The 24,910-nt window shown below is 45.0% G+C and overlaps 1 protein-coding gene across 1 annotated transcript in view; it reads left to right on the forward strand.

Moving 5' to 3' along the window:
- KMT2A (lysine (K)-specific methyltransferase 2A) overlaps positions 1 to 24,910 on the forward strand; it is a 30,171-nt gene that overhangs the window by 1,706 nt on the left and 3,555 nt on the right. The window contains exons 3-30 of the mRNA XM_010008789.1: positions 1 to 2,275; positions 3,521 to 3,698; positions 4,089 to 4,323; positions 5,585 to 5,649; positions 6,311 to 6,685; positions 7,272 to 7,345; positions 8,028 to 8,156; positions 9,018 to 9,131; positions 10,258 to 10,404; positions 10,662 to 10,757; positions 11,536 to 11,656; positions 12,150 to 12,263; positions 12,567 to 12,755; positions 13,331 to 13,500; positions 13,996 to 14,106; positions 14,348 to 14,421; positions 14,938 to 15,131; positions 15,518 to 15,624; positions 15,764 to 15,901; positions 16,639 to 16,797; positions 17,074 to 17,191; positions 17,276 to 17,354; positions 17,610 to 17,770; positions 18,556 to 18,741; positions 19,271 to 23,576; positions 23,983 to 24,063; positions 24,383 to 24,447; positions 24,830 to 24,909. Of these exons, the coding sequence (XP_010007091.1) occupies positions 1 to 2,275; positions 3,521 to 3,698; positions 4,089 to 4,323; positions 5,585 to 5,649; positions 6,311 to 6,685; positions 7,272 to 7,345; positions 8,028 to 8,156; positions 9,018 to 9,131; positions 10,258 to 10,404; positions 10,662 to 10,757; positions 11,536 to 11,656; positions 12,150 to 12,263; positions 12,567 to 12,755; positions 13,331 to 13,500; positions 13,996 to 14,106; positions 14,348 to 14,421; positions 14,938 to 15,131; positions 15,518 to 15,624; positions 15,764 to 15,901; positions 16,639 to 16,797; positions 17,074 to 17,191; positions 17,276 to 17,354; positions 17,610 to 17,770; positions 18,556 to 18,741; positions 19,271 to 23,576; positions 23,983 to 24,063; positions 24,383 to 24,447; positions 24,830 to 24,909 (10,141 nt within the window). The remainder of the gene's footprint in view (positions 2,276 to 3,520; positions 3,699 to 4,088; positions 4,324 to 5,584; positions 5,650 to 6,310; positions 6,686 to 7,271; positions 7,346 to 8,027; positions 8,157 to 9,017; positions 9,132 to 10,257; positions 10,405 to 10,661; positions 10,758 to 11,535; positions 11,657 to 12,149; positions 12,264 to 12,566; positions 12,756 to 13,330; positions 13,501 to 13,995; positions 14,107 to 14,347; positions 14,422 to 14,937; positions 15,132 to 15,517; positions 15,625 to 15,763; positions 15,902 to 16,638; positions 16,798 to 17,073; positions 17,192 to 17,275; positions 17,355 to 17,609; positions 17,771 to 18,555; positions 18,742 to 19,270; positions 23,577 to 23,982; positions 24,064 to 24,382; positions 24,448 to 24,829; position 24,910) is intronic.

Consider the following 24,910-nt stretch of genomic DNA (forward strand, 5'->3'; position numbering starts at 1 on the left):
GAGCGTTCAGATTGTGCGCAGGAGAGGTAGGCCGCCATCCTCTGAACGTTTAAAGACTTCCTCGACCCTAGTCATAAGCTCGCAACTGGAGAAACCTCAAAGGATACGCAAAGAAAAGGATGGCACCCCACCTCCTACAAAAGAAGAAAAGACTGCTGTCAGACAGAGTCCACGCAGGATTAAGCCCGTTAGGATTATACCTTCCACCAAAAGGACAGATGCCGCAATTGCGAAGCAGCTTTTGCAAAGGGCTAAAAAGGGGGCGCAAAAAAAGATTGAGAAAGAAGCAGCCAAACTGCAGGGCAGGAAGGGGAGAACACAGCTCAAAAATATCCGACAGTTCATCATGCCAGTTGTGAGCGCTATCTCTTCACGGATTATTAAAACACCCAAACGGTTCATTGAAGATGAAGACTACGATCCACCCATTAAAATATCCAGACTAGAATCCACACCAAACAGCAGGTTCAGTGCTACGTCTTGTGGCTCCAGTGAAAAGTCCAGCGCTGCTTCTCAGCATTCGTCTCAGATGTCTTCAGACTCCTCGCGGTCCAGTAGCCCCAGCGTGGATACATCTACAGACTCCCAGGCTTCTGAGGAGATGCAGACACTGTCTGAGGAGCGAAGCAATACTCCCGAAGTTCACGCACCGCTGCCTGTTTCTCAGTCCCCTGAAAACGATAACGGTGATAGAAGAAACAGAAGGTTTTCGATAACGGAAGGAAGTTTTGGCCAGAGGACTGCTAAAAAGCTGTCAGCCTTACCAAGTGTGCCGCAGCAGCAATCGTCCTCCTCTCCTCCTCCCCCTTTGCTCACTCCCCCCCCACCCCTGCAGCCTACTTCCAGCATCTCAGACCATACCCCTTGGCTTATGCCTCCGACTATACCGTTAGCCTCACCCTTTCTTCCCGCCTCCGCAGCACCGATGCAGGAGAAACGGAAGTCAATTCTGCGAGAGCCGACGTTTAGGTGGACCTCCCTGAAGCATTCCAGGTCAGAACCACAGTACTTCTCATCAGCAAAATATGCCAAAGAGGGTCTTATTCGCAAACCGATATTTGATAACTTCAGACCTCCACCGCTGACACCAGAGGACGTTGGCTTCACATCCGGCTTTTCCACACCCGGTGCCACAGCTCCAGCACGCCTGTTTTCTCTGCACTCTGGAACCAGGTTCGACATGCACAAGAGAAGTCCTCTGCTGAGAGCACCCAGATTCACGCCGAGCGAGGCCCACTCCAGGATCTTCGAATCTGTAACTCTGCCCTCGTCTGTTGGTCGAACCACTACTGGGACCTCTGCAGCGGGTGTCTCTTCTCGGAAGCGGAAGAGGAGGGTGTTCAGCCCCATCCGATCGGAGCCCAGATCTCCTTCACACTCCATGAGGACGAGAAGCGGGAGACTTAGTACCTCTGACCTGGCAACTCTGACCCCACAGTCTTCTGTCTCTTCCTCATTAACTAGCATTTCTGTTAGTTCTCTTGCCACTAGTGCCTTAAATTCAACTTTTACTTTTCCTTCCCATTCCTTAACACAGTCTGGGGAATCGGCAGAGAGAAGCCAGAGACCGAAGAAGCAGACCAGCACTCCGGCAGAGCCTTTCTCATCTGGTAGCCCTACTCCTCTCTTCCCCTGGTTCACACCAAGTTCTCAGACAGAGAGAGGCAGAAACAAGGACAGGGCAGCAGAGGAGCTCTCCAAAGATAAAGATGCTGACAAAAGCCTGGAGAAGGACAAGAGCAGAGAGAAAGACAGAGAGAGAGAAAAGGAGAACAAACGGGAGTCAAGGAAGGAGAAAAGGAGAAAAGGGTCAGAAATTCAGAGTAGCTCTGCTTTGTTTCCTGTAGGTAAAATGCCCAAAGATAAAGTTGTCAGCGAAGATGTTGCAGCATCATCATCCGCCAAAAAAACCGCTGGGCGGAAGAAATCTGCTGCAATAGATCCAGCCGCAGATGTTTCCACTGCTGCTCTGGTAGACACAGCAACCATCAAGACCAAAACATCCAAGAAAGGTAGAGGGGGGTTAGACAAATCCGACCTGGACCTCAGCCCCACTGTGCCACCTGTGGAGAAGGAAAAAGCCCTGCATCTTTCTGCTGCTTCGTCAAGCACTGTAAAACATTCCGCTTCCTCCATCAGCTCTATGTTGGCTCAAGCAGACAAACTGCCAATGACTGACAAGAGGGTGGCCAGTCTGTTGAAAAAAGCAAAAGCCCAGCTGTATAAGATCGAGAAGAGCAAGTCCCTCAAACAAGCAGATCAGCCAAAAGCACAGGTAATCCTTTTTTCCAAGGTTTTTTTTATTTTGCTAGTGTGTGTCTCATTTTGAACTCGCGCTGAAAGGCTCAAGCAGCTTTTGTATCCTGAGCATGAGGAATTAACGTGCCGAGTGCAGCAGCTGTTAGTGCAACAGATGGCAAACAATCCGAAAACGAGAAGCCCTGGGCAGAAGATGAGGGGGAGAGGCAGCGGCTGTGTCACCAGCTCAGGGGGGAGCTGCCTGCGTTTCTAGAGATTGCTGTGGCATAGCTGCTTGGTAGGTTTCTCTGAATAAATCTAAGTGATCATCTAGAGTAGTAGTACTCACTAAAAGCACAGTTCCAGCCAACAGCAGTACTCTTTCTTGAGCGCGACGTTTCTTGTAGGCCCTTCCTGAGCGTAAAGCTTCTGCAGATAAAATTGGTCTTGGTCTCTCTCTCAACTTTACATGGTGATCATCTGTCACAGGCAGGAGTAAAATCCATTGGGATTTTGTATCTGATGGGGGAACTGCTTCTGTCTCTTCCTCCTCTCCCCTTCCCTGCTCCCCACCCCAAACCCACCCTCTTCTGCACTCCTTTTTACCTACCAGAAAGGTAGGTGAAATATATAATTTTTATTTAAACTGTTACTTTCCTTAATGGCATAGTGTTGAAAATCACTAGCTCATATTTTAAATAGAAAGCTCTCAAACTTTTTGTCTCTGAAGTAAAGTGCATGCTTCTGAATATCTGGTCTGGTTCTAGACAAAACCCAGGCCCTCACAAGTACCTATTTCAGTCAGAAATATTTGAGAATCCTATGTTGAAAACACGGGAAGTTGCACTGACGTGCTTCATTTTGTGTGCGACCTCCGCAAACACGCCCCGCACCTTGCAGGCCAGCAGCTGCAAAGCTGTCAAACAACTGGATTCTGGGTCAGTTAGCACTGAAGGTCCATATAGTTTCAGTTGACTCTTGATACCACACTGATGCCTTGATGACACGGCTTAATGAGTGAGTTCACTTCCCAGTAGCAGATGGAAAGTTCCCTTGTCATTCCAAATTGGTACACCTTCTTGTTCTTTGGAGTTTATCCTCTCTTAGATAACCGAAGCTTAGAAGGCCTAGTCTTTATTTTTACCCTGTTTCTTACAAAGTGTGACCTAAGACATAATTTAACTCTTTTCAGGTTATTTAGAAAGTTTCCATTACATGTGTCTCAGCCTCATTTTGGGATCTTTCTTAGGAATACTGTCTGTTTTCCTGTTCTGAAAACTAGGGGCAAGAGAGTGATTCATCAGAAACGTCAGTCCGAGGACCACGGATAAAACATGTTTGCAGGAGAGCAGCTGTTGCTCTGGGCCGGAAGCGAGCCGTGTTTCCTGATGACATGCCCACTCTGAGTGCCTTACCGTGGGAAGAACGGGAGAAGATACTGTCTTCCATGGGGAATGATGGTGAGTTCTGGTTCTTGGTTTTCCTCCGTGGATCCATACAAAGTCAGCTTTTATTGGCCGCTTAAAATGTGGACTTCAGGTGATTAACAAGGGAAAGTAACCTTAAAAGGCTCCAGGCTCTCTGTCACAATGCCACTCAAACAGGGCTAATCCTTTTAACCAGTGGTCATTGTTAAAAGTGTGTTCTGCCTGAAAATTCTGGTCTGCTGAGGGGTGTGTGTACATCTACATATGTATGTGTAGATGTGTATAAACGTGCACTCACTTGCACTCCTTGTGTTGCTCTGCGAATGAATTTACACTTAATGGAATCAATTTCATTAGCAGATCAGATGCCCCCGAAACATTCTTTGACATCAGTGAATTCATGTTAGACATTTTTTTTTATAGATAAGTCATCAATAGCTGGCTCAGAAGAGGCTGAACCTCTCGCTCCACCTATCAAGCCAATTAAGCCAGTGACCAGAAACAAGGCACAGCAAGAACCTCCAGTGAAGAAGGGCCGGCGCTCACGGCGCTGTGGGCAGTGCTCAGGCTGTCAGGTTCCAGAGGACTGTGGTGTCTGTACCAACTGCCTCGACAAACCCAAGTTTGGTGGACGCAATATCAAGAAGCAGTGCTGCAAGTAAGTATCTGTCTGAGAAACTGTTCAGCTAATCCCTGTGCTGAGTGGGATAAGCACACCCACGCTCTGGGACAGGGAGCAGGAGATTGACCCTGTAGCACAGGTTTTCAGTTAATTTGGCTCGCCCGAGGCTGGATCACCACAGGGGACTGTAAACAGTTTAAGAGTCAAGATCCTGATTCAAGGTGTGCTTGTTACCAGCTCATTTTCTGAAGTTCACTTCTGGTTTATTTTCCCCAGTTTGACAAAATAACATTGCAAAGGGTTTGGTGTAAGACCAGTGGCTTTCATTAGGCAGCAGGGATTTGTGCAAGGAAGGCAATGTGTGCGTAAATATTTATCTCTTACTCTACCAAATTGCATTTTTTAAGAGCTTGTGTTTTCAAGTTCATGTTTAGCTGCTGTACATACACTTCATATAACCAAGATGGATGTCATTAAGAAATGCCACTCTTACCTGATTTTTTGTGTCATTTTTTATGCATGTCACTTAGCCTAAAACTTTTGCTTTTTTAAATTGCTGCATTAAATTGATTTTACCAGACTAGATAATCTGCCTGAAAAGACAGCTGCTGAAGTGACACCAGTAAATATTGTTGTGGTATGAAAGCTATTTATAAAGCGTAGAATGTGAGAATTGCTGTGCAGGGCTCATCTGTGTGACAAGACTCTGCAGCCTACAGGCTGTAAGTAGTCTCACTTTCAGCAGCTTTGCCCAGGCCTTGCGTTAGGTTTCCAAACCACGAGCTGCGCTACAAGAATAAAGGCTCAGCTTATAGAAGACACGATATGCTAAACAGAAGAAGGCTTCAGGAAAGGCTTGGTCACCTATTCCAATCCCACTCCAAGAGTAACTGGTTTTGCCTGAAATGGTCTCAGGTTGGATCATGCAAAACGTACAGTTGAGATAGTTTTGTGTGATTTCTTAGAGCTCTTGGAAGTATTCTGATACTTCTCAAATCTAATAAATGGAATTAATGGTGGATTTACAGGTGGAGCAGTGTTGTTACCTAAGAATATTTTTATTAGCCTCAAAATTGTGTTGAGAGTGTGGAAAAACAAAAGGAAAATACAGAGGAAAATAAGTTTGGTTTAGATATCTCTGAAGAGGGAGTGAGAGGGCACAGAAGATTGCTTGGGAAAAGGTAGTAGGTGTTTTGATAATGGTTTTTTTTTCAGTTTTCCATGTTTAATATTTACAAACTACCATCTTCATGTCTGCATTTGTGCTCTTATTTCACAACATGTTCTTTCTTTGTAGAATGAGGAAATGTCAGAATCTACAGTGGATGCCTTCAAAAGCGTATCTCCAGAAGCAAGCTAAAGGTAGGCTAAAAGACTTGGCTTGACTATAGCATAAGAGAGAGAAATGTTCATCTCCTAAATTTTGCTCTTGTGGCTGCACTGAGCTGGTCAAAGGTTAGTCTGCAACCGAGTGTTCCCAGGGAGTCTGCCTGATGGCAGGTGACGACTGCAGGAAAGCTATGAGTCCAGGCAGCATCTGTACTGCCCAGCTGTGGCTGTTCCTTCAGCACTGGACTTGTAGTTTTTCCTTCCTTCTGCAGGGAGCTGCTGCTGCCAGCTGCTCAGTCTCCCCTCTGCCCTTCAGATGAAGCGTTTTTCAGAGGTTTTACTACTCCTGGGTAACACGGAACCCGATGAGTCTCCTTGGGGTTTGTCTGGCAGCGGCTGCTGACAGGTCCCTGAACTTGCATTCTCCTGTGTGCGTTTAAGCTCTGAGTCTGCTTTACTAAAGAAGCGTTTTGCTTACTTCTCTGTCAGAACAGAGGCCCAAGATATTAGGACACAGATTGCAACATAAGCCAAGTGCCAACAAAATGCTTTATTTTTTTGAGTACTGTTTTTTCTTTTGTACAACAGAATGACAAAATCCTGACAAGAAAGTGTTTGTTTTTTAAAAAGCAGCAAATAATTTGAAGTCCCACCATTTTATCTGTGGTGCTTTATTGATGCCTCTTCTTTCTAGCTGCAAAAAAGAAAGAGAAGAAGTCGAAGACAAATGAAAAGAAAGAAAGCCATTCTGGAAAGAACCAGTTGGACTCTGGACAGAAACAAGCTCCTCAGACTGTCGTATCGAGAGAAGACAATGCTGTGAAAAAGAGCAGTGAGCCTGCTGCCCGTAAGCCCGTTGAGGAAAAGCACGAGGATGGGAATTCCTCCATTCCAGTCTCAGAGCCCAAACAGGTCCCTGCATCTAGTACCAGAAAGACTGGCAAGCAGGCATCCCAGCCAGTGCAGCTCCCTCCTTCTCAGCCACTGAGCTCAGGACCTTTGAAAAAAGAAGCACCTAAACTTAGCACTTCTGAGCCTAAGAAAAAGCAGACTCCCCAGCCAGAAATAGGTAAATGGGACTGTTTATCCTCAATCTGTTTGAGTGATGTTAAGTAACAATACCGCTGAAAGCTGTTGGATTTTAAAACTGATCAATGCTTTAGGATCTGGTGAAATTAGAACAGATTATTTTGAATTTTTTTCTTAGAACTGGCTTCCTTTTTATTGAACAACATACAGTGTATGTTGGGGCGGGGAGAAGGATGGCTGTCCCTGTTGTGGTGTTTAGTCTTGTAGTCTTGGCAGTCTTGAAATATGTTTTCAATACTGTTAAGTCTGTTGGCTGTTCACATGAAAGAAAAAAAATCCTTTTACTACCAAAACATAGCCTGCTGTTGCATGTAGTACAGAACAGCACGAACAGTGACCAGCAAGGCAGCTTCAGGACTTCTGTGGCTCTGCTCCGGAATTTTAGCAGGGCAAGTTCTCCTGATCAGGCCGTGAGGAGACTGTTGGTGAGGTGCCATCACAGAAGAGGGTGGAAAAATTCTGGTCTAAAATTCATCACACTTTGCCCAGCTGATTTTTTTCCCTTTTCTTCTCTACAGGTGGCTGTTAGTTACTTGAAATACTCATAATTTTTCCCCCCTTCCTAGGCACAGAACAAAGCAAACAGAAAAAAATTGCTCCCCGTCCAACTTTCCCTGTGAAACAGAAACCAAAAGAAAAGGTGAATACTGTTTTTTGTACACAGTCAGTCAATGTCAAGAACCTGAAACTTCTGTCTGTCTAGAAAGTAGAACTGTATTAGTTAACCCTTTTGCAAATTTTTTTAATGTGTGTTTTTTTTGTGTTTGTTTTTATTTTGTACTTAAGGATGTTGTTAGGTTTTTCCATGTGTCAGTATGTGGATACCAAGGTACCTGGTGTATGCCTGAGATTCAGTTCAGATGTCAGCTTATTCTCTAAACCTGACTATTATGGGGTGGAGGCTGGATTTTCCATGAAAAAGGAAAATACCTTCATCTTAGAAACAGCTCCATTATGAAAAAAAACCCCAAACAACAACAACAAAATTGTCTTAATTAAATCTGGGAGAGAAGTGTGTAGGGACTAATTGCACCCAGAGTTGCCCCATTGCAGAAAAACACAATCCAGCACTCTGGTGAGAGAGAATAACACAGTGTCAGAGGAGAAGGCAGCAAACTGAATTAGAAAAGCAGTTGTGTGTGGAAAGCTCTGAAAAAGTTGCTTGCAAGATGGTTACCTTCTTGCAACTTTTGCAAACTTGTTAATTCTGTAATGGTTTGGGGGGGTTGTCTGCAAATGATTGATGATGACATTTAATATAATTACTGGTTAAGTTTTAACATTTGGGGTTGGGATTAATGCAGGCTCCTTTACTTGACTAGGAAAAGCCCCCTCCTATAAGCAAACCAGAGAGCAGCACGCTGAATTTGCTCAGCACTCTGACTAACGGAAGCAGTTCCAAGCAAAAGCCACCTACAGATGGAGTCCACAGAATCCGAGTGGATTTCAAGGTAGAGGACAAAATGTTTTAAGTTTTAAATGTTACCTGGCTCTAAACACTGGAACGAGAGTCCCTCAAGAGCGCTGACAGTGACTTCTAAGTATGTGTGTCTGGTACCATTCAGAAAACTGCAAATAGGAGCCTTCATGACAAGTCACTCGGTTGATTTTTAGAAGCTTGTTATGCCTTTTTTTTTTTTTCTTATAATTAGAGTACTGGATGAAGAGACACTTAAAGCTTTAAAACCTTAACTGTCAATGTGTGAGGATGAGCAAGAATTTGAGGTTTATGAAGAATTATTCCATTAAGATGGAACTATAAATCCTTACCACAACTTGAGCCAACAAGATTTGGGGAAAATGTTAGTAACTTGTAATTCACAACATTCTGGGTATATCTGGGGTTTTAAACTGATAAATCATGTACTTTTTTGAAAAACAGTGTTGAAATAATAAAAATTAATATTTTCCTAATAATTTTTCAGTCCATCTATTAGTGTTGATACTGGAGATTATAGTGAGATCTCGTAAGTGTTTTATACAACTACAGAGTTTTAATAAAGCATAATTCTTCTGAAATTACACTTTTAGTTATAATTGTTCAATTGTGAAGAACTTTGTCTTGTTCCTTAGGCTTGCTTTCCATAGCGGGAAGGCTAGGGTACTGTTGAGCTCTCTTCGCAAGAACAACGCCGAGGTGTGACTATTCCTATAGAGATGTAACGTAGACCGAGGTAGAGGGTGGAGTGGTGTCAGTTTGAGAACCCTTAATCACAGGCACGGGACGTATAAAGCAGCAGTCAATGTGAGCACTTTATGCTGATGTTGTATTGCCTTGTTCTGCATGGTGATGTATCCTTTTGTACTTTCAGGAGGACTGTGAAGTGGAGAATGTTTGGGAGATGGGTGGGTTAGGCATCGTCACCTCGGTACCTATTACTCCCAGGGTGGTCTGTTTTCTCTGTGCCAGCAGTGGACATGTGGAGGTAAAGCATCGTGTTCTGCTGTTGATGACTTAGTTACAGCACCATGTTGTTACAAAAATAAATTTAAAATACCATTACCTTAATCCAGAAGAAATTACTGTAATAGCTGTAAATCTGTCCTTGCTGAAATTTGTCTCAGGATACTAAAACGCAAGGTGTTTCAGATTGGTTTGGAAACCTCTGCAGTGTTATGGTGAACGGTGTTAGATTTAAAGAATAGTGTATGTGATAGCACCTGCCTCTCCTCTTAATTTGGAGCCCCATGCCTGATGTAAAGCAGGGGCTTTGCTTTCTTTTAACTTGCAATTAGAAAGGCTGCCCCATAACCTTAGAAGGCTCTGGGCAGCACTGACTTTCCCAGGTATGTCTGTATCTGCCGAGAGCTGAAAACCATAAGAACGTGACTGGAAGGAGTCTGGTGCTGCTGGATTTGGATTTAAGATGTGTTAAATGTGTTTCCAGGTGTAGATAGGTGCCTTCTCAGCACCTTCAGACCCGCTGTCCTGGGAAGGTGATGCTAGCACCCTAGGAATGATACTTGGGGAAAAGGGGGTTCAGTTCTGCATGGGCATCAGTGCACTTGAGGACCAGGAAGGCCCAGTGGGACATGGAGCCATCCTCTTCTCAGTCAGGTTGCTCAAGGGGACAAATGGTTTGGTGTTTGTGCCTTGAGGATGGTTCTTTTTCTAGTAGGGGTAGGGGATTCCTAGAAATTACAGGAGCTTTCACATGGGCCACCTAAGCTGAACAGAGGGAGAGACATCTCTCTTTGCTCTGCATGTCCCTTCCTTCTGCACTAAGTGTTTCTTCTGGTGCCATTAGCTCATGTTACAGTGAGGGAGGGAGATCCTGAAGAGCCCTGTAGGCTTTGGCTGGTACTCAGAACACTTAGATACCAGGTGCCAGGCTCCCCTTGGCTGCTATGCACCTGGTCTGGGTAGACCAGCTTGTACTTTCATTCTCTGAAGTACATGCAGTTACTCTCCTAACGTGTGCCAGTAGATATCCTTGTAGATATCCAGTCAGTTGTAAAGCAGAATTCAAAGTAGTTAGGAGCATGAGGGGGCTGGTTTGGGACTTAAGAGCAGATTCTGACTTGCTAAAACCTCCCTCTCCCCCCTTGCAGTTTGTGTATTGTCAGGTCTGTTGTGAGCCTTTCCACAAGTTCTGCTTAGAGGAGAGCGAGCGGCCGCTGGAGGACCAGCTGGAAAACTGGTGCTGCCGTCGCTGCAAGTTCTGCCACGTGTGTGGGAGACAGCACCAGGCCACCAAGGTACCCCCAAAACGCCGGGAGACCTAGCAGGCACTCTGTGCTACTCCTGGGGCTCTACTCGCTCTGGAACTTGGCTGCTGGGGAGCAGGGAAGCATGGGATCTGTGCGAGCTCTGCTGCACACTGGGGTGTCCTGAGTCCCCTCACTGCAGCTTCTCCTTGTTCCCCCAAGTCGGGATCCAACAAACTGAAAGTGTCCAGGGTTTTGCATCCTTTCGAGGGTCTCTGTTCCAACCCTTTTTTCCCTTATTCTTGTAGCAGTTGCTGGAGTGTAACAAGTGCCGAAACAGCTATCACCCTGAGTGCCTGGGCCCAAACTACCCAACAAAACCCACCAAGAAAAAGAAAGTTTGGGTGAGGGATATTGCTTTCTTGTTTCGGTAATTCAGTTGTTGACTGCTTGTGACGCTGAAGGCCAGATCACTCTGCAGATTGCTTGCTCTGATGCAGTCACTTGGCCTTTTAAAGGCCAGGTGCCTGTTGTTGGAAGGTATGTTTGGAAGTAGATGCTGAAATGGGTTGTTGAGAAGGTTCTGAACAAGAAGGATTTTTAAAGGGCTTGCCCCTTTTTTTGTTGTAGTAATTCTTCTGATTGTAGTCCTTGAACATGGAAGAGGCTCTTTAGAAGGGAAGCATTTACTTGGTTAAACTTGCCAGTTCATGTTGGTATTGAGAGTCAATTTGGGTTAATTCACTGTCTTTTGAGTTTTTATTCTGAACAAGTTCAAAAACTTTGCCTATAGTGTATTTTGTACTAGATAGTTTTAGTGTTTTCTACTACAGTATCCTCCCAAATTGGAAAACTTAAAATAAGGCTTTATATTTTATGTTAAAAGAAATGCCACAGCTGCGTGTATACTGTTTTATGTGAAGGGAAAGGTAATATGTTCTTCAATGCAAGTATGAAGGGCAGAACAACTATACTGTGATGAAGTTTTTTTTCTTGCTACATCATCACCATCTTACCATAAAGGGAGAGAAAGTTGTGGTTTTTAATGAAAGTTCTGGTACTTGAAACTCCTTATTCTGCACTTATTAAATAATAAAGACAATGAAATGTATCATTAGGACTAGAGCACAGAAGCCACTGGATAAAACCAAATAACTCTTGCCAAACACATTCCTTTTCCAGATATGTACCAAATGTGTTCGCTGCAAGAGCTGTGGATCAACAACGCCAGGCAAAGGGTGGGATGCACAGTGGTCTCATGACTTCTCACTGTGTCATGATTGTGCCAAACTCTTTGCTAAAGGTACATAAAGTTGTGATTCTTTACAGCAGGAGCCTCCTTGAGTGCTGGATTTTTAATTAGATGGCATCAGTGTAGCATGACCAGAGGGTCTGCAGGGCAGGGGAGCTCCTCACTGAGACAGGCGGCTCTTGGGCCAAGCAAGGAAGCATGTGTAGCAGCTTCTGTGGGAAAGCCAGTGCTTAGCTTTTACAGTGGCTAAGAAAAGCCACCACTCTTTTACTGCTGGAGTTTGAGGATTCCAGAATTTAAACTACAACAGACAAAGCAATTATTACACATCTGTTGGCCCAGGGTCTCAAGCAGAAGTTGAGAATAAAGCAGGTTAGTTTTGTGGCTGTTGTTTGCAGGGTTGTAAAAGTGGATGTAGCTGTTTTCAGCATATCGGTGGGGGTTGCAGAGAGCTGCTTTCTTAGCACACCAGTAAGTGACCACCTAGCCTTGAAAGGGGTGTGTGGCAGCTGGACGTCTGGTAAAAATCACATCTTGTTTGCAGGAAATTTTTGTCCTCTCTGTGACAAGTGCTATGATGATGACGACTATGAAAGCAAGATGATGCAGTGTGGGAAATGCGACCGCTGGGTCCACTCCAAATGTGAAAACCTCTCTGGTAAGGGGAATCTGTCTCCTCAGTACTTAAGAATGCAGGGAAGCAAACAGACCAAAGCAGGTCCAGTTTTGGACCTTTCTACTTTTGTGTTGTGTTAACACCCTAACCAGTTGTGACCTTCCTGAAGAGTACCTGTAGAATGGCTGCAGGTAAACTAGTGCTAGTGTCAGTGTCATCCTGAAAGCTTAGGACTTGTCTCAAATGTGTTAGTGCTCAGTTGCACAAGATACTTTTGTTTCATGAAAAGTTTTTCAATTAGAAAGTGGAGTAGCTCGGATCGTTATTTTATTTTTTTGTCTCCAGATGAAATGTATGAGATACTCTCTAACTTGCCTGAGAGTGTGGCGTACACCTGCATTAACTGCACAGAGCAGCATCCTGCAGAGTGGCGTCTGGCACTGGAAAAGGAGCTGCAGGTGTCCTTGAAGCAGGTTTTAACGGCCTTGTTGAACTCCAGAACTACCAGCCACTTGCTGCGGTATCGGCAGGGGAGCTGGAGCCTCATGTCCCGTTAATACATGCTGGCTTGAGGAGCTGCCTGGCATGCAGATGAATTCTGGCATTGCTGTGCATCGTACTGCAAAAGTGTCTCTATTGCACTTAGAACAACATGAACTGGGATTTTTGTTTTCTTCCTTTTGTTCATTCCTATGGAAACAAAGACGTGGGTAACTATGATACGATTAGTGAGGCTAAGAAAAAAACAGGGTAAAGTTCTTCAAGGAGTGGGAGGATCTAACTCTGTGATGGTGAAGATGCCTTTTTGACACAAGAACAGGATCTTAGTCTTGACATAGATATGTTCAGAAATACAACGCTGAAAATTAGTTTGATCCTTTCAGCTGATCATTCTGCTCTTCTGTGTGCCTTGCAGGTCAGCAGGAGAGGGCTGGTTAGGATCTTATTATTTTTGTCCCTCCATTTTGGACAGGAATGCAGAACTTGAGTCTTCTTTCTGTCACAGTAGTGGGAATCTCTGTGCTGATAAATGTGCATGGGAGCATGTCATGAGTAGCAGCCACACTTCAACAACAAGTGTCCCTCTGTTTGCTGGTGTTAACAGGCAGCAAAACCCCCTGATTTAAATCCTGAGACAGAAGAGAGTATCCCATCCAGAAGCTCTCCTGAAGGTCCTGATCCACCTGTCCTCACAGAAGTCAGTAAGCAGGAAGAGCAGCAACCTCTGGATCTGGAAGGAGTGAAAAGAAAAATGGATCAAGGAGGTTACATTTCGGTGGTATGTCAAAGTTCTAGTGTTGCGTTATGGATCCTGTCAATTGCCTTATGGCCCACAGTGCTTATAACCGAGCACACTTAAGCCTTTTCTTTATGAACAAGGAAACTGGTTAACATGCTGCTAAAAATAATTCTGGCTGGTGCTTGTGTTAGTGTTGGCCCAAAGACACGTGGCGTGCGCTGTTGTACAGCTCTCTTGAGCCAGTAGGTGCCTGGTTGAACCCCCATGGATCAGACATTGATGCTTGTGCAAACGGGATAGGGCACCCTTCGTGTGCAGATGCTGGCTGAAGGCCTAGCCACACAACACTGATGATAGTCAGTTATCTGGAAACCGGTAATTCATCTGTGATGTGTTTAGGGGTCATTTATACACAATGCTACCGCTGACTGACTGGGTTTTACAAGTCATCTGGATGCTCACTCAGTTCCTTAAAGTAACAGATGGTGTAGCTGTACAATCCTGTTAATGTGAAGTTTTGTGGCTTTCTTATAGTTGGAGTTTAGTGATGATATTGTGAAGATAATTCAAGCAGCCATTAATTCCGACGGAGGGCATCCAGAAGTTAAGAAGGCCAATAGCATGGTCAAGTCCTTCTTTATTCGGGTGAGCTGGACTAGAGTTATTTTGAAGTCTGCTTGGTATCGTACCACTGCCTGTTGCTGTTGGAATCCAAAGGGTCCATCATGCTTACTATTGCTTGGTTATTTCTAGGAGTAAAATAATATATTGTTCTTGATGTTAATGAAATCATGCTAGTCGCACATTGACCGTAGATCTTGGCTGAATGTCTTCGAATGCGGAGTATGTTGGATAACATTTCTAATGGAGTATTGTTTTCCTTCAGCAAATGGAACGTGTTTTTCCATGGTTCAGTGTAAAAAAGTCCAGATTTTGGGAGCCAAATAAAGTAACAAGCAAGTAAGTAATTGTTCTGTGTCTGACTGCGACACCCTGTGGTTTGCCAGCTGTCCAAGTGCAAAAGTATCAAGGGAGCCTGTTTGTGGGGTTGGGGTTTCTGATTTTGTTTTCCAGTTTTCTTTGTTGTTTGTTTTATTTGTTTTTTTTTTCTTTTTAAAGAGGTTAAACAGTAACCCTCTTCCCAGTTTTCGTATTCGCTGCTTTGTTCTAAATCGGAGTAACCAAAAACATTACGTAGAACTAGGTATAAGTGTGTCTGGGCTTGTCGGTCCTTCCTTCCCCCTCCTTCTTCTCCTCACTGCTGCTTGGTGTGGCCCTTCTGCATCTATTACCTTCAAAAGAAGCAGCTGATCTTACAGTGAAAGTGACTGATCATAGCCTTTGTTGAGAGCATGTGTAGGCTGTAATTAATGAAATGAGTTGTAATTGTATGTGGAATGTCAGTAGTGCTGGCAGTCAGGGCAGAAGCTGCTCTAGTGTAGTCAGGCCTGACAGTGCCTCCTTGTTGTGTTTCAGCAGTGGTATGTTGCCCAATGCGGTTCTTCCCCCTTCGCTTGACCATAACTATGCTCAGTGGCAGGAGCGTGAAGAGAACAACCGCACTGAACAGCCCCCTCTGATGAAGAAAATCATTCCAGCTCCAAAACCCAAAGGGCCCGGAGAGCCAGATTCACCAACTCCTCTACATCCTCCTACACCACCTATCTCTGGTAAGAAAATGGATTGCAGCACTATTGGTCCCAAACCCAAAGTGCTGCATTCAAAACTTCTAGTATTAAATAGCAGACAGTGCTAGTTCTGTAGGCAACTGAAGAATTTTGGAGACCTCTGTGACCAGAAGTCATTCAGAGGCTATTACATACGAGATGTTTCTGAGGTCAGCTTGGGCCCAGAAATACAACTGCAGTTGCCTCCCTTCCCCCAGAGCCAGGGTTGTGGAGAGGCCAATGTGAGCCTTGCTCTGCAAGCTGGCCATTGAAAACTCTGGGGAGCTCTTGGGCTTTTCTGCCCTTTTCGCTTACTGACAGTCTCTCCAGATGAATTTTTGCCTCCCTGACTTTCAAGAATGAACAGTGTTCTCTCTTTTAACTGTAAGGCTCTGACAGAAGCCGAGAAGATAGTCCTGAACTTAACCCACCTCCAGATGTAGAAGACAACAGGCAGTGCGCGTTGTGCCTGAAGTATGGTGATGACAGTGCAAATGTGAGTACCTGGCACCAGCCGGTCTCAGTAGGAGCTGTTTGAGCAGTACTGTAGACTTGGTGCTGTGGACAGGCTTCATGCTTTCTGCTCATTGTTGTTTCATGGAATATTTGAAGAGAATGGTCCTTCCATTTTTTAGGATGCTGGGCGTCTCCTCTATATTGGCCAGAACGAATGGACACATGTGAACTGTGCGTTATGGTCAGCAGAAGTATTTGAAGATGATGATGGTTCTCTGAAGAACGTGCACATGGCTGTGATCAGGGGAAAGCAGCTGGTGGGTATAAGTAAATAACTTGTTGAACTTTACGCTGATCTATACAGGACCAAGACAGGAACCTGACTTGTTGATCAAGGAGCATTTTCATGTCTGAGTAGAGAGGAGGTATCTTGACATCTAGCTGGTACATAACTACTCTGTTCAATACTGCAAAAAGAATGATGGTGATATATGTTTCCTGGACTCCCAAGCGGTCCTAGAAAACAGAATGGCCTTGTGAATTGGTCGTTGCTTACTTTCCTGAAGAATGGAATGAGACTGGAAGTATGACTAGAAAGTAGTTTGTCCAAATTTTGTTTTAATATTGCTTAATTTGGTTCTGAATATTTATTAAAAGAGCAGAAGCAGTGGAATAGGGCTGCTCTTAGCCAGTAGTAAGCCACCCACGTGGGGAGTACTTTGTGCAGGAGAAATAGTTGACATATTAATCAGTGAGGCTTGCAAATATGTGACTTGGATATGGAGTACAAGCAAGAAAGTTTGAGGCCTGGAGGAACCAGTCTGCAAATGCAAAAGTTGTTCTGTGTGAGAGATCCTTCTTCCTCTCATCTCCTCCTCCATGTCTCACTTGTGCATGTGAGTCACAGTAGTGAAATGTTATAGTGAAGCAGGATGTCAGGCATTACGCTAAACTTCTGTCTATGCCCAAAAAAACAACGAACAGCAGTAGTGGTAGTCTGGATGTAGAAGGGATTAAGCTTTAACTGTTTCTGGGGTTTTTTTTGCTTTTGTAGAGATGCGAGTTCTGCCAGAAGTCGGGTGCCACAGTGGGCTGCTGCCTCACTTCCTGTACAAGTAACTACCATTTTATGTGCTCGAGAGCCAAGAACTGTGTCTTTCTGGATGACAAGAAAGTTTACTGCCAGAGACATCGTGACTTGATCAAAGGAGAGGTGAGGTCTTCTTTCACACCCTGTCTTGTCTCCTGTAACTATGAGCCATCTTTAGAAGTTAATATTGAACATGTTCTGCACTAACAAGGGCCAGACTGCTTTGCTGCTAAAAAGAAGTCAGCCATACAACTGGCGTGGGGAAGTTTGGCAGGTGGTAACTTTGTGGCAGTTCAAAAACCAAAAGACCAAACTGAGGATTGAGTAAAATGGACTGCATAGCATACACATGGTTTTTCCTTTAAAATTAATGAGCAGTTTTGTGGATTCTGGTTCTAGGTGGTTCCTGAGAATGGGTTTGAGGTTCTTAGGAGAGTTTTTGTGGACTTTGAAGGGATCAGTTTAAGAAGAAAATTTCTTAGTGGCTTGGAACCAGAGAACATCCACATGATGATTGGTAAGATCTGGTCTCCAAACACTTGATCCACTTTTGGTGCTGAACTCTGGTTCACAGAACTTCTTTGCTCCTCTCTCTGCTCAGGTTCAATGACCATAGACTGCTTAGGAATTCTGAATGACCTCTCAGACTGTGAAGACAAGTTATTTCCCATTGGCTATCAGTGAGTATAAATTGTTTCGTGGTTAGATGTCTTTTAGGATATTAGATGCCAAACCAGCACTGGAGTGACAGGTGCAAAAATTGACCATAGCTTTCACACACTGTTCAGGAATCTTGTGATTAAGCTATGTGTTCAGCACACTGGCCCAGGAAGCCTTTGTCCTGTGCAGTTTTGAGAAATGGAAAATGTAAAATAGGAATGCTGAGGTTTACTCGACTATTGAGTAAATAGTTTTCTGTTTGAATTATCTTCCAGATGCTCCAGGGTGTACTGGAGCACAACAGATGCCAGGAAGCGCTGTGTGTATACCTGCAAGATCATGGAGTGCCGACCTCCGGTCATAGAACCTGACATTAACAGCACTGTAGAGCATGATGACAACAGAACAATTGCTCATAGCCCAGTTCCTCTTACAGGTAACCTTCTGGGAGCTTTCTAAGGGTATATTCTCTACATGTTTTTGCCATAGTTTATCCTCACAAGAAAGCCAGGTGATGGCGGTGACCTGTGCCTCTTCAAACCGATTTGGCCTGGAGTCTACTCCAGGCATCCAAATTATGTTATAGAATCTTGAATATTTAGAAAAACAGGGCTAAGCTCCTGAGTGTACTGGTAGCTGGGAAGACTGGAGCCAAACAAAAGCTGCTGTGGTAATGCTTTTTGCTTTACAGATCTGAGATTTTTCTAGTGATCTAAAACTTCAGATTGTACTTCAGGTGTCAGTCTTGGTATGTATTGTGGTGGTTGTTAAATACTGATTGGAACAGTAACATTTGTCTTCTTACCTAGTTCTAAACTGCTTTTTCTGTATCCATAGGTGAGTTAAAAATAAATAAATAAATAAAAATGTCAGCCCTGTTCTTCTCAGTTCCCACCAGGTGAGGCTGTGAAAGATACTGAAAACATTTACAATAGTCATCATTGTCAACTTAGATTCTTAAAATTTATTTAAAATATAATGGAATTCAGTGTGTAAGCCAAGTATATTTGTATTGCTTCAAACATCTGAAAATGTTCTTAGAAGAAGAAACCAGACACTGTCTGATGGAAAGGAAGCAATAATCTTTGATTTTGTGTTTATTTAACAAACACTCTGGTTTTTCCCTGCATGAAACCTGAGAGCAGTATGTACTTTATCAGATCATAGCTCTCAGGATTTGGTGGTGGCTTATACCATTATTTCTTTTTTATGTAACAACAGAAACTCTACCTAAAGACAGCCAGAATACACCAGAAATTGTAAACCCACCATCACCAGATCGTCCCCTGCATTCTCAAACCTCCAGTTCCTGTTACTATCCAGTGGTCTCGAAGGGTCCCAGGATCAGGACACCAAGTTATCCATCCACACAGAGGTCTCCTGGCTCTAGGCCGTTACCCTCTGCAGGTATTTCAAGTGCTGTTGACTTTGATTTTTGTTTTGGAAATATTTTTGGTTTCGTACTGTCGTTTTTGGCTTCATGTAGAATGTGGTGTTTAGTTTTGTGTTTCTAGAGAAAACCGTGAAATGAAGAAAGCAGCGTTTTTGCAATATAATAGTACCACAGAAGAGCTGTAATAAAAGTTAGTGGCTTAATCTTAGCTGGTATTTTTCCAGAGAGAATCAAAATCTGATATTGTAGTTCATCTTCTATTTCTGTATGAATGAGTCACATTTTGTTTCAGACTGATGTTGAAAATTCCCATCTGAGGTTGAGATACAGAACCCTGAGATACAAACTTGTCAACTCTACGTGGCAAATACTGGTTGATGGGATTAGATTTTTAATACCTATCTTAAATTTCATCCTGTTCATGCTCTTTGGCTGAAATGTTTTTCTGGTTTTTCATTTCTTGTGTTATATGAGAGAACTGGGTATGTGTCAGTTGTGAAGGTTTTGGATCACTTGACAGTCTGTCTTGCCTTGTTTTCTCAGGAAGTCCTACCCCAGTGACCCATGAAATAGTGACAGTGGGAGATCCTTTGCTATCCTCTGGACTTAAGAGCATTGGTTCTAGGAGACACAGCACCTCCTCTTTGTCACAGCAGCAATCAAAACTCCGGATGATTTCCCCTACGCGAGCTGGGAACGCTTACTCCAGGCACAGTGTATCTTCAGTTTCCAGCATGGGATCCTCTTCCGAACAGGAACCAAGTATCAAAAGCCCCGACCACTTTGTGGGGTCACTGAATGCAGGTACTCCAAGTGCTCCAGTTCAAAGCTGCTCAGCCAGTTCAGGCTCCCAGAAAACAGCGGCTGCAAGTGGAAGTAAAACTTATCAGCTGGATACATCTCAGTCTACAGAAGGAAAACACTCAAGCAGTTCAGATTTTGTAGCCAAAGGTGTGCCTTCTAAGGGAGAGAAGGTGAAAACATTGACCTCAAAGGATCCAGATTACTCAGCTCATGGTTTTGCTTCTGAAGGAAATTCCAAAATGTCCACTCAAGCAACCATTTCGTCTGGCACAGAAATTAATATTAAAATAGGAACCTTTCAAGAATCTTCAGGATCATTTTCTTCCAAAGAAGCAATATCCTTTCCACCGTTGCATCAGAGAGGCCCAAGGAAAGACAGAGATCAGCATGTGGAACCCATACAGCCAGAGAAAACAAGTGTGGTCGATGAGATGGATGCAAAGACCTTCAAGTCCGCTGGAGTAAATAGCAGATCTCCTGCAGCAAGTGAGCAGGTTGTTTCTGCCTCTCGAGACAGGCGTCAGAAGGGGAAAAAGTTAATGAAAGACAGTTTTAAAGAGAAGCATTCCCTGAAATCTCTTACAGAGTCAAGTCAGGCAGGAGGCAGTGATGAAGGAAACCTCAAACCCGAATTTGGTAACCAGGCTTTGGCGACTGAACAAATGAGCCAGAGGTTGTGTAATAACATTCCGGCTGAAAAAGCTGGCGAGAAGTCTCCACCTTTGCAAGGGCCATTGAAAGGCTCTTCAGCGCTGGCAGACGCGGCCCCAAAGGAATCGCAGGCACCGCGGAAACGCACCGTTAAAGTCACCCTGACTCCTCTCAAGATGGAAAGTGAAAACCAGACTAAAAATGCTCCGCAGGAAAGTGACACTGAGCCTCAGTCTGCAGGGGCAGAACTGGCTGGTCTGGTGGAGCCCTCCTCGACTTCTGGAAGCCCGGAAGATAACTCCACAGCTCAGGGGAGTCCAAATGAAGCACCAGCACAGGAATCTCAAAATAATGCATATGAAAACTTGCCTGTCCAAGATAGCAGCTTGATGCTCCAGGATGGAACTAAAGCTCAAGAAGAAGGCTCATACAAGCGGAGGTATCCACGGAGAAGTGCTCGGGCCAGATCCAATATGTTCTTTGGACTGACTCCTTTGTATGGTGTGAGGTCTTATGGGGAAGAAGACATTCCCTTCTACAGTAACTCAACTGGGAAGAAGCGAGGGAAGCGGTCTGCAGAAGGACAAGTGGATGGCGCAGATGACTTGAGCACATCAGATGAAGATGACTTATACTATTACAATTTCACTAGGACAGTGGTTTCCTCAAACACAGAGGAGAGGCTTGCCTCCCATAGCTTATTCAGGGAGGAGGAGCAGTGTGATCTTCCAAAGATCTCGCAGCTGGATGGTGTGGATGATGGAACTGAAAGTGATACAAGTGTCACAGCGACAACCAGAAAAGTCAGTCAAGTGTCTAAAAGGAGTGGTAAAGAAAATGGGACAGAGAACTTGAAGCTTGACAGAACCGAAGAAGCTGGAGAAAAAGTACAAGTGACCAAGAGTTCTGCTGTCCACAAAACTGACCCAAAGATTGATAATTGCCATCCTGTGAGCAGGGTGAAAGCACAAGGTCAGGATTCACTAGAAGCTCAGCTGAGCTCACTGGAGACGGGCCGCAGGGCTCATGCCAGCACACCTTCTGACAAGAACTTACTGGACACTTTTAACACAGAACTTCTGAAATCTGACTCTGACAATAACAACAGCGATGACTGTGGGAATATCCTCCCTTCGGACATCATGGACTTCGTGCTAAAGAACACGCCATCCATGCAGGCATTAGGAGAAAGTCCAGAGTCCTCATCATCTGAGCTTCTGACGCTTGGAGAGGGTTTAGGTCTTGACAGCAACCGTGGCAAGGACATGGGTTTGTTCGAGGTGTTCTCCCAACAGCTGCCGACTGCCGAGCCAGTGGACAGCAGCGTCTCTTCCTCCATATCTGCAGAGGAACAGTTTGAGTTGCCACTGGAGCTTCCTTCTGACCTCTCTGTTCTGACCACTCGCAGTCCTACGGTGCCCAGCCAAAACCACAACAGGCTTGCTGTCATCTCAGAGTCTTCACTCTCCTCCTCGGGAGAGCGGTCGATGCTTGCCTTGCCTTCCTCAGAGTCTGGGGAAAAGAGAGTGACTGTCACAGAAAAGTCTGCCTCAGGGGAAGGTGATTCAGCTCTCCTGAGCCCAGGAGTAGATCCAAGCCCCGAAGGACATATGACTCCTGATCACTTCATCCAGGGCCACATAGATGCAGAGCACATAGCCAGCCCGCCCTGTGGCCCTGTCGAGCAGGGGCATGGCACCAACCAGGAATTAACCAGAAACAGCGGGACTCCAGGTATCCAGGTGCCGGTGTCACCCACCGTTCCCCTCCAGAGCCAGAAGTATGTGCCAAACTCCACGGACAGTCCTGGCCCCTCGCAGATCTCCAACGCTGCGGTGCAGACAACGCCACCCCACCTCAAGCCAGCTGCAGAAAAACTCCTGGTAGTCAACCAGAACATGCAGCCGCTGTACGTCCTCCAAACGCTTCCCAACGGCGTTACTCAGAAGATCCAGCTAACACCGTCCGTGAGCTCTGCGCAGAGCGTGATGGAGACCAACGCTTCTGTGCTGGGGCCCATGGGGAGTGGGCTCACACTGACCACAGGATTAAATCCGAGCTTGCCCTCGTCTCAGTCGTTATTCCCTCCCACAAGCAAGGGGCTGCTGCCCATGTCTCATCACCAGCACATGCATCCCTTCACAGCCACTCAGACCGGCTTCCCTCCAAACATCAGCAGTCCTTCACCAGGTCTCCTGATTGGTGTCCAGCCACCCCCTGATCCTCAGCTCTTAGTGTCTGAAGCTAGTCAGAGGACAGACCTTGGTACCACTGTGTCCACACCAGCTGCCCTGGGCAAGAAGCGGCCCATATCTCGTCTGCAGTCACGAAAGAATAAGAAGCTGGCTCCCTCTGGAACCCCTTCTGCTATAGCTCCACCAGATATGGTCTCCAACATGACCTTAATTAATTTTGCACCTTCCCAAATTTCCAACCACCCACTGGATTTGGGAACCCTTGCAAATTCAACATCCCATAGAACTGTCCCAAATATTATCAAAAGGTCCAAGCCTGGAGTCATGTATTTCGAGCAAACGCCTTTGCTCCCACAAGGTGGGACCACTTCTGCAGTTGGCACGTCTCCCAGTGTTATCGGGCCAGACGCCGGTCACCTCCCAGCAGGGCCTGTATCAGGCCTAGCATCGAGTTCCTCAGTGCTGAATGTTGTGTCCATGCAGGCCACCACAGCCCCTACTACTGGTGGATCAGTTCCTAGTCATGTTCTGGGACAAAGTTCGGTAACGTTAACTAGCCCAGGATTATTAGGGGACCTTGGATCAATAAGCAACCTCCTGATCAAAGCTAGCCAGCAAAGCCTTGGTGTTCAGGAGCAGCACATGACCTTACCACCAAGCTCTGGGATGTTTTCACAACTGGGAGCATCCCAAACTCCATCAACGGCAGCGATGACAGCTGCATCGAGCGTCTGTGTTCTGCCTTCAACACAGACCATGGGCATGACAGTTGCTCCGTCATCTGCTGACCCAGAGGGCTCTTACCAGCTTCAACATATGACACAACTCCTAGCCAGGAAAACTGGGCTCACTTCCTCCCAGCTGGACCTTGGTGCAGCTTCCGCAACAACCCAGTTGTCCAGCTTCCCACAGCTGGTTGATGCTCCCAACAATACCGGACTGGAACAAAACAAGGCGTCCTCGTCAGTGATGCACGCCAGCTCGGCGTCCCCAGGGGGCTCCCCCTCGTCTGGTCAGCAGTCTGCCAGCAGCTCCTTGCTGGGCCCCACAAAAGTGAAGCCAAAAATCAAACGCATTCAACCATCATTAGACAAAGGGAGTGGAAAGAAGCATAAACTTTCTCACCTGTGGACCAGTTCCTCTGAAGCACACGTTCCTGACAGAGGGGCCGTTGCTGTACCCCAGGCCTCAGCTACAGGGTAAGAGGAGTGTTTGATTTTTCTCATCCTTGCGACTTTGTAACTGTGTAAAAAATAGTCTTGCACTTAGTTTGTACAGCAGATTTTCCTTTTGATAATTTCTAAGGTAAAAACCTCAGCTTCCAGCAGAAAGCAGATATGTAAAGGAGTTGGTACAACTTCTACCAATGGAAATGAAAGGATGAGAAACTAAAGGCTATGGGGATCAGGGTTATGAGGACTTTATTGTGATGTGGTGCTGGAAATGTGATCTAGTTCCTCATCTTGGGAGCACTTGTTACTACTACTGTAATTCTGCTGAATCACTTGTGACAGCTCCCAGTGAATCTATTGCTGCTTTCCAGTCTTGGTTATGGCACATATGGACTGGCAGGTATTTTGAATGTTCCTAAATCTCTTGTTCCAGGACTCCTCCTGTGAAGGCAGATACGCAGGATGCAGGAAGCATAGATCAACCCTCACAGAAGCAATGTGTCCAGTCTGCAGGGTAAGCATTAACCACACCTTTCCCTCAGATCGTGCCCTCTTGAGCTTAAGGAAATTCATACAGAGAATGTGAGAAGTCTGACTTTACTACTTAGAATGTCTTGGGAGTTTTGAGTCTGGAAGGAGCGGTCACAGTGAGTTGCAATATGGATTTGCAATGTTGTTTGTTTCCATTGAGCTGATACTGGAACATTCAGACTGAAAAAAAGTTCTTATGCCTCTGTCTAGTTCTCAGATTTGATAGACAAGTGGTGGGCTGGTGAGGAAATGAGGTAGGTTCTTAAATATTTTTCTTCATGTTCACTTCCTTCCCTCTCTAGGCAAACGGCAGTCCTCCCAGAGTCTCAATCAACAGAGAATTTGGCAAATGAGCAAGAAAGTGCAGGTATGTCACTTCTTCAACAGCACTGAGACTTGAGATTCTTCAGCAGTGGGAAATCAGTGCCTTTAAGGTTTTATTTTTGTGTGTCTTGTTCTCTTGGGAAAAATGTGAGAGGTAACAGTGATGTTATTCTTGCTTTGAAGGGAGGAAAGGTTTGTTCGCTGTGAGTACATATTGGAGAAATAGTTGTCTCTCTTTTTAGCTCATGGAGATTTCAGCACTTGAGATTTCACACTCTTACTACAGCACTGTCTAGATTTTCTTTCTTGGACAGATTTACTGTTCTAAAGGCAAGTTAGTAAGTAATTTTCAGTTGTAGAACAACCAGTGGAGAAACATCCTTCTACCCAATTTCCATGTTCATGCTGGCTTCTGTCTTTTCTAGGCTCAAAAGCTCTTGAGGAAGAAGAGAGCACTTTCAGCTCTCTGCTTTTGTTTTGGCTTCAGCAAGAACAAAAGAGGAAAG

Source organism: Chaetura pelagica, unplaced genomic scaffold (genome assembly GCF_000747805.2).
Source record: "Chaetura pelagica isolate M959 unplaced genomic scaffold, ChaPel_1.0 scaffold650, whole genome shotgun sequence".
Classification (NCBI taxonomy): Eukaryota; Metazoa; Chordata; class Aves; order Apodiformes; family Apodidae; genus Chaetura; species Chaetura pelagica.